This window comes from Cryptomeria japonica, chromosome 5, assembly GCF_030272615.1.
Source record: "Cryptomeria japonica chromosome 5, Sugi_1.0, whole genome shotgun sequence".
Taxonomy (NCBI): domain Eukaryota; kingdom Viridiplantae; phylum Streptophyta; class Pinopsida; order Cupressales; family Cupressaceae; genus Cryptomeria; species Cryptomeria japonica.
Window position 1 is genome coordinate 720,013,460 of NC_081409.1, and position 8,632 is coordinate 720,022,091.

Genomic DNA, 8,632 nt, shown 5'->3' on the forward strand with positions numbered 1-8,632 from the left:
AATAGATACCTTCTATTTGATTCCTTGTTGCAACTAGCAATAAATTTTCTTACAAACTTAGACCATTTCCTACATACATCAAACTTCATAAAATAAATTGAATAAACAATACTAACCTATATTATCAATCCAAAACCAATACTTTAAAAATATTTGTTTAAAATCATTAATTCTAAATAAACATTACTCTAAATTATAATCTAAACAAATATTTCTTTAAAAAAATATTTTAAAACAATCAAAATTAATATTTATCTAATAAAGATAAAACAGCCATCTTCAAAAATCATATAATTTATCATTAAATTTTCTTTGATTACTAATTATAAAATCCTCAACATCAAATCTCAGAAGTTATGCCCAATATTACATTATTTTTGAAACAAAATATACTGAAACGCCTCTAACAAGTTAAAATAATTTCTCATAAATATGAGACAATGTATTAAACTATTACTATTGAGTTGCGTGGAAGAATGGATTAGAATGCAAAATTCTTAATTGATACTCAAGCAAGTTAAAATGTCACATGTTTTGCACTACAAACTAAGAATTAATCCTATATTTTGTGCATACAATATGAGATCATTTAGTGAAATTTACACTATAATTTTTTTTTATGGCAACATCTAATGTCTCAAAATCAACATTGTTTTTTTATATCTTAGTTGCTTCTGAATTTGATTTTGGAACTTTTGGATTTGGTTTTAAAATAATGTACCTGACTAAATGAAGTTGGTGATGTTTTTTTTTCTAATAGCTAAATTTCCTGTTTCTGACCAGCAAGCAAGCAATTTGTTATGATATATAAATATAGAGATACAAATCTTACAATTCAGCATCAACAGTTAATGTTTTTGAAGATTAACCTATAAATGAGTGATTAGTCTTTTGGGGTTTTTTAACATACTTTTTCTGGCAATCTATTTATGGTATAAAAATATATGTTGTCGTCCATGGAGTAACATCATCGTACATGCAAGGTAAATAACTTACAAATCTATAGAGTAACACAGTGTAGAAGAAACCCTAATAGCTAGGGTTTTAATGTCCACTGCCTTGCAGGTTCGGCTGACTTGGCTGCACACGAAATGCAGGTGGAGGAGTTGTTTGCCCCTCCGAGTTACTAACAGTAAAGCCATATTCTTCATGGTTTTCCGCATGTGCAAGCTACAGCATTGAACAAACCAATATTAGTGTTACTGTTAGATTGAATTTGTATCATTTTCGTATTATTGATTATGTAATTTTACTGAATATATTATTTTTGACTGTCAAAATCCAAAGTATGTACCAATGAATTCGTAGGTAATACCCACCAATTCCATAAGAATGCTTTGCTTTTGCTGCAATCCGATTACCTGTATATAACCAAGATCAAAGTAAACAAATTTAGGGTTTTCATAAAATAAGATGATTATCAAGAGTGCATTTCTGAATTCGATTGTGGGTAAGATTTTTGTATCAATGTTTCTGATCACACTCCGTGATCCATCATCAGGATGAAGAGAGTCAAATCAGATGAGTCAGATCAAATAGTATGCATAGATTTCTGAATTTGATTTATTAACATTAATGTTTTAGCTTATATTTTATCAAAAAAATAATTCACTTCCTTAAAGATTTTCTATATATAGATATTTATCAACATTACTGTTTTATCTATACTTTTATTTTTCCACACAGTTCCATTTTCATCATAGATCATGAAATATGATCTAAAACATTAATATTACTAAACGCTAAGAATCAATTTCAGAAATCTAAGAATCAATTTAAGAAATCTACTAAATTACCTCTGTTAATAGATGAAGACTATTTTATGAAGAAAATTACATGGTTGTATTAATGTGTTACCTTGCTTTCTGTCTTTCGGCGTTCATATTTCAAGACTTCTGTCTGTTTTGAAACATCAAGCAAACGGAAAAAAATGATCAGCATACAGTATTATTTGATTCAAGTAATACGTAAAAATTTGTATAGAGATTTTTTTTTGCCTTTCTCTCCCGAACTTTCTTTGCTGCAAGTACAAGATTTTCTTCGAGATAGTCCAATTGCTTTGGTGCCAATGTCTCCACATTTTCACCCGTCACACAACTACACAAGATTATAAGAATAAAACACAATGATTTTTTAATCTTACACCTTTTATTTACTCTGAAATTTGAGATTATAAGCAAAATACTACCTCAATTCTTTTTGAAGGTCCTCATTTTCTTTCTTCAGATTTCTAAATTGAGACAACATTTGCTGCTTGTGTTCAGTGACCACAAAACGAACCACAAAAACCAAGTTATATGTGCTTTAAAACCTAAATCATTTACAGTGATCTAAGAAAGCAGCAAGTTGTATATTTGTATTTTGTTGTTAAAGAAAATAGTTTAAAGGGGACGCTCACCTCATATTCATTGTTCCAAACGCCTCTTCCAGAGGCATTCCTGTATCTCTCCAAAATCCTTTTCATGCTATCACAGTATAATTTATTTCAGTTTAGAATATAGCAAAATAGATCTTCAAAATTCAAGATATTGAGCTCTTCAACTTTCTTTTATGAAAATAACATTATTTAAATAGGTTTTTCTCTGTATGATTTCCTCTGCCTTTCCTTGTATGTAAATATTGGCAACTGATACCCATTTTGATTTGGCATATCTAAGAGAAGAAAAACCTCTAAAAGCATTCGCTGTGTGTTCCACCATTTTTAATCTTAAGAGAAGATAAACAGATCTTAAATATTATAAGAAAATTAAAAGCATGTATTAGATTTTTCCAATTTCTATGAAAAAAAAGTTTTGAACTTTAATTTTAAAGGGATTCTTTTCTGTACAATTAAGCATACAAAGATTGATACCAATTCTAATGAGAGAGAACAAAAAACTAAAATAACCATTGTTAGTAGATAAGGCTTGTGTGAAAATGCAACCTATGAATATTAGATAATTTGAAGTTCAAAGATTGGCAGTTTTCAATGTCAAAATGTATAAAATCAAATAACCCATTAACAAAATATTTGAAATCTTTTGAAAAAATAAATGTTTAATCTATTTAAAATCGTTAGATGGCAATATCTATAGAGTTTCCTTAAAAAAAATATAAAGAAAAATAACCCATGAATGATATATATATGTTCTTTACAGATCCATTTAGAAATACTATCAACAACCTTGAGCTAGCAAAATCAAAGAGCCTTCCAGTGCTATTGAAGACTATAACAGCAACATCTGCTGCACATAAATTTGATATCTCCTTTGCTTTCTTGATCTTATTTATTTAGTTTTTCTAGATGGGAAGATGTGAAAAACGATAATCCAAATTCAAAGATTATCATTTTTCAATGCCAAAATGTATAAAAGCAAATAACCCAGCATTTTTAATGTCAAAATGTATAAAAGCAAATAACCCATTAACAGATTATTTGAAATCTTTTGAAACTAAATAAATTGTTAGATGGCAATATGTATAGAATTTTATGAATTTAATTTCCTCCAATAAAAAATATAAAGAAACATATGTTCTCTACAGATCCATTTAAAAATAATATCAACAAACCTTGAGCTTGCGAAATCAAAGAGTCTTCCAGTGCTATTAAAGACTATGACAGCAACATCTGATGCACATAAAATTGATATCTCCTTTGCTTTCTTGAAGAGCCCTGATCTTCTCTTGGAGAATGTTACCTGCCTGTTTGTTGTACTTTCAATTCTCTTTATCTCAATCTTGCCCCTGCCCATTGTTTCTCTCACACCTCTTTGCCTTCAAAACAAAAAAGTTGCAGAGAAGATGAATATTGATGAAGAGAAATACCAAGTTACAAGCACAGCTGTTATTGTAAGGTGCAGGTTTCTAGTAGTAGAATGCACTGCAGAATATGTGATGCAATTGTGAAGAGAGATAAAGCTTCAGCTAGAGATCGAACTGAATGATCACACATGTCAATACAAAGGGCCTTGGACCACACTACACGGAAAAGGCTTTGGGACCACAGTGCATTGATGTTACAGTTCAGAAAAAAGGTAATACGTTTGTTAGGGCATTGAAGTCTTCGTAGGTTTCTTTTTGTACGTCAAATTTGATTTTAAAATTATTAACCATTGGAGAAAGACTGACGTTATATCCTCTGGGTTTAAAGTAAAACCTTACGAGAGGAGATGAACCCAGGCATTGTAATTATTTCAGATTATTATATCTTAACCATATCACCTTGCATATCATTCTTAATTCGTTTTCTTAATTTTTATTTTCATTTTGTCTCTATATTTGTCTCTTTGGTTGTGTGTGCATAGGCTTGTCTGTCTTTATGAATAGTTAGCTCTCCAATTTTTAATTTATATTATTTTCATTGATTTTTATTTATAGTATATTGTATATTTTAAGAATTAAAGTTTTATATAATTTTCACAATCTGTAATGTTTGTTTATTAATTTCTGATTTTGAGTTGTGTGATACTTTTCATCATCAAGGTTAGGATCATATTACACGATCCATCATTAAGATGAAAGAAATAGTTGGAAAGTAGAAATGAGAGAAAAGCTACACACTAATGAGATTAAATAGAGTTAGGGGGTATTCTAAAGCTTAAAATAACTAATGGAATGGTTTTGATTTTAGAAGTCAAAGTCAATCTAATTTCATTATTACAAAATTACAAAATATATCCACGTACATATTTATAAATTTTACATAATTTTGGTTTTCCAATTCATGATTATGGCTAATCCCATAATAGAATACCTAATTGGAATAAGTGTTATACCAACATAGAGGGTTTTCTCTAGGATGTACCTAAATGATAATAATAACAATTATGATGAAAAGATTATCAATGGAGCATGCTCATATATGCTTCTTAGATGATATGTTCCTTAGTATTGTAATATCGTCATCTTGCTTCTATTTACTTATTGACTAGGTTACTTAAGAATGTAGGTCATAATGACTTCATTATTGGAATAAAAACTATATTGTATACATATTTTTATATTGAAATTTAATACTTTTTGAAATCCACTTCAACTAATGGATAATGGCCTTATAAGACTAAATGATCACTATAGACTTCTTAAATATAAGAGTCCTAATATTTTAACTAACACGCTAGCTAAGGGAAGGTACTATAGTAGCATCAAATTATTGAATGATTATATAAAAAGAAACTATCATATAATTCAACGAGATTGAGTTAAAAACCATCTATAGACATGTTGTTTGATGTTTCCTAATATCTTATTGTTTATCATTGAGATCATAATTAGTTATAAGTGATGAGTGGGAATATTATATAGATAATGAACTAGACTACTAGAAAAGTATGGGATTACATCATAAGGACAAAGAGATTAGAGGGTTAAGAATATTTTTGAATCTATATTATAATATGATGATGTAAATGATATAAATTTTCATATGTCTTGAGTATGGCTTGGGTACTAGTCATGTTTACCTAGAGTAGTAAGAACCCAATTCTATAATGTTGTGTCTAATGGGTATTGACCATTCTTGTGAGATAGCCAAATCAAACCAACATGGTCTTGCATTAGAATATATTTTTTGGGTGTATTAATTATGATTGCAATATTGTAACTTCATTCTCACATGTATCCACTAGGTCCTAGTGTTGAGTATGGTTTGTGCAAACAAAATAATTTTTTTGTTAAGAAATCAACATTAGCCTTTATGTGAACTAGATGATCCTATAAGATATTTTAGGATATTCATGTTGAATTGTGAATAATAAAGGTGGCTAGGCCTGAGAATTTAGTTTCCTTAGATTGAAGTGTTATAGTTGTAGCTTTTTAAATTAAGAATTGAGGTAGACTTTTTTTGCTTGCTATTCTATAGCATTATCTAATTTTGGGTATCACTTAAATGAACCTTGATTTGAATATGAAAGTGGGTAATGATGGAAATTGGCTTCATTTAATAAGTATACACACACATATTCTTATTAGCCTTAATATAAGATGATGCAATAATTATCATGTGTGTTTATATTTATAATGTAGCATTGCATCCTTTGTGGGAAACTCGTATTGGTTGTGTACTTGTACAATGGAATATATGTGATTGATAAGATTTTCCACTTTGGAAATGATTAGATATAAGCATGTGGTTAACTAAGGATTTAAAAATCTATTATAGTGGTAATAGGTTAAAATGGATCCAGATAATATTTCATATGTTTTCTTCATCTTAGAATAGTTGTAGTGTCCCTCCTTGACACACTTTTCTTTTATGTGTGGATAGACATTTATCGACTTGTTTAGACTCATACTCTTGGTAGATGCTTATGGTTTTGTTTATATTTTGATGACAGATATTTTGGTTATGTTGCTAGGAGTTATGTGCTATTTAATTTTAATTAATTATTATGTTGGGTTGATTTTATTAATTTATGGTGAATAATTAATTAATATTGTTATACGATCTATTGTGAAATTAATAAATAATATTTATTGTGAGTTTAATAACTATTATTAATTGATTATTTTATGGAATTGCAGTATTGGAGCTTTTATTTTTAATTGTTAATTTATTTGGCTAATGGGGAGTTGAATTTAGTAATTATTATTTTTAATTATTTTCTCTTTGTTTGCAAAGGTGGAAGTGAAGTGAGCTTTACGCTTTGCATTGAAGTTGCTAATTGAGCTTTTTTGCATGAAGCAAGATTATTTTTAGGTTTTTTTCATATTTTTTATTTTAGGGCTTTTCAAAGAATTTTTAGAGGTGATTTGTTTTATTGTTGAATTGGCTGAAAATTTGATAAGGTTGTGATATTTTCTAGACAAATATGGTGATTTTTGGGTTGCATTGGAACAATAATTTCTTTTTAATTTTGAAGAATTTTCCTATGCATGCTTGGTTGGTTGTGGACTGTGTTGAGGAAGACTTTAGCAGGTCATTTTATATATGCACTACATTGTGTTATATATGCACTACTTCATGTTATATATGTGCTATTTCATGTTATATATGTGCTACTTCATCCTATATATGTGCTACTCTATGTTATATGTGTGCTACACTATGTTATATATATGTTTTAATTTTTTGAATTATTTTGAAGTCGGTTTGTGTCAAATCAAAGGCTTCTTTTACGATCTATATTTTTCTATGGTAATTTTTCTAAAGGATAATTCAATTGATTAAGATGATTTTATGTGATATTCCTTCTTGTGTATTTGATCTTTTGGTATATTGGTTGGGCATCCTGATGTTGCATAAGATATGTCTTATTGATTAATATATTGAGAATCAACCTTACTGTGATGGTTCAGATTATTTTATGTGAACTAATTGATTATCCATTATTGGATTCTTGTGAGATAATTTTATGATTTTTGGTTTGCATTTTATCCCTAGACCTTAGAAACATGTTATGGGGAGTGGCTTCCAAGTGAGTGTTGGGGCCTATAAGTGGCTTCTAGAAGATATCATTGGAAGTTGCGGTTAAATAAGTGATAACCTTAATGAATTAATTAGTGTTGGGTAGTTTTCATATTAATAAGATAATTATGGTGCTCCACTCATGGCTTGGAGTGCTAGTTCAGACTTAGGATAAGATTGGGAAAGCCTTGGTGGCATGATTATACTCCCTTGTCTTCACGAGAGGTAGAGTTGGTACCACATGGGTGTCACTTGGCACTGGGGTCCAGAGAGACTGCCAGGATAACCTTGATGATGACATGCGATGACACTTTCCCCTATGTGTGTCCTAGATCTTAGCCTTGATTTTATGGAAGCCTCTGATTAGTCTTTGTTTTATGGTCAAGCCTATGTCTTATGTTGATAGTCTTTGTTTGTGTTTTCTTGTTGTGTTTCTTGGGAGATAGGTGTCAGTCTAAGCTTAGTGTGTGTGGGGCCTTATATCATTATATGGAGCACAAGGGGTGGTTCCTTTTTGGTTCCACATGGTTAGGTGGTTGATGCCTTCTTCCATTGGGATTTTCTTTGTTGTATGTTCATGAGCGAGTTGGCTGCTTCTCGTTTTCTATAGTTCCTGTGCTATGGATACTTGGAGCAGTTGTATGCGATGATTTCCTATTTGAGACACAATGTATATTTGCAATAAGCACCTGAATATGATGTAATATGTATTGTAATGATGAATTATGTAATAATGTAAGTACAAGTGATATATATGGTACTATATCATTGATAAGTGGTTAATGGAATTTATATGATTACTTTTCTATGTTATAAGAAGTCAAATGAATAGTAGTGTAGATAGAGGAAAGTAAATATAAATTGTTGATAGTTGTTACATGTATTGTCTTATTTGATGTTGTAGTTTAAGTAATGATGTTATGACACCCTAGGGAAGAATGTTTATATGTATCAAATTTATTCCACTTGCAGACTTAAGTTTTATGTGGAACTCTTAAGATTAATATGCTAATGTAGTTTTATGTGTTGTAGTAACTTTTAAAAAGAAATTATTTTTCTTTTTTTAGATTTTATGATTAGTATGTCTAGGGTTTTCGTGATGGGCATTACAATAGTTAAAAATAGTAAGGTATATAGAAGAATACAATTCCCAATTGTATAACCATACATAATTAAAAATGTAATTTATATAATTTATGCTAATAATCCCCCCTAATTATATTGTTTCTACAAAAGTATCCTTGAAAT

General features: G+C 29.4%; 1 protein-coding gene across 6 annotated transcripts in view; it reads right to left on the minus strand.

Moving 5' to 3' along the window:
• Window positions 1-784: 784 nt before the first annotated feature.
• LOC131055929 (MADS-box transcription factor 23) overlaps window positions 785-8,632 on the minus strand; it is a 44,569-nt gene continuing 36,721 nt past the window's right edge. Inside the window, exons 1-7 of one of the 6 annotated variants that reach the window (XM_057990252.2) lie at window positions 3,550-3,915; window positions 2,399-2,465; window positions 2,189-2,250; window positions 1,998-2,097; window positions 1,858-1,899; window positions 1,295-1,361; window positions 785-1,170 (exon numbers count right to left, since the gene is read on the minus strand). In XM_057990252.2, the coding sequence (XP_057846235.2) occupies window positions 1,148-1,170; window positions 1,295-1,361; window positions 1,858-1,899; window positions 1,998-2,097; window positions 2,189-2,250; window positions 2,399-2,465; window positions 3,550-3,731 (543 nt within the window). In that variant the 5' untranslated portion in view covers window positions 3,732-3,915 and the 3' untranslated portion in view covers window positions 785-1,147. Of the gene's footprint in view, window positions 1,171-1,294; window positions 1,362-1,857; window positions 1,900-1,997; window positions 2,098-2,188; window positions 2,254-2,398; window positions 2,466-3,549; window positions 3,919-8,632 lie in introns of those variants that run through there. The other 5 variants (XM_057990250.2, XM_057990251.2, XM_059221679.1 and 2 more) reach the window with 5 other exon arrangements.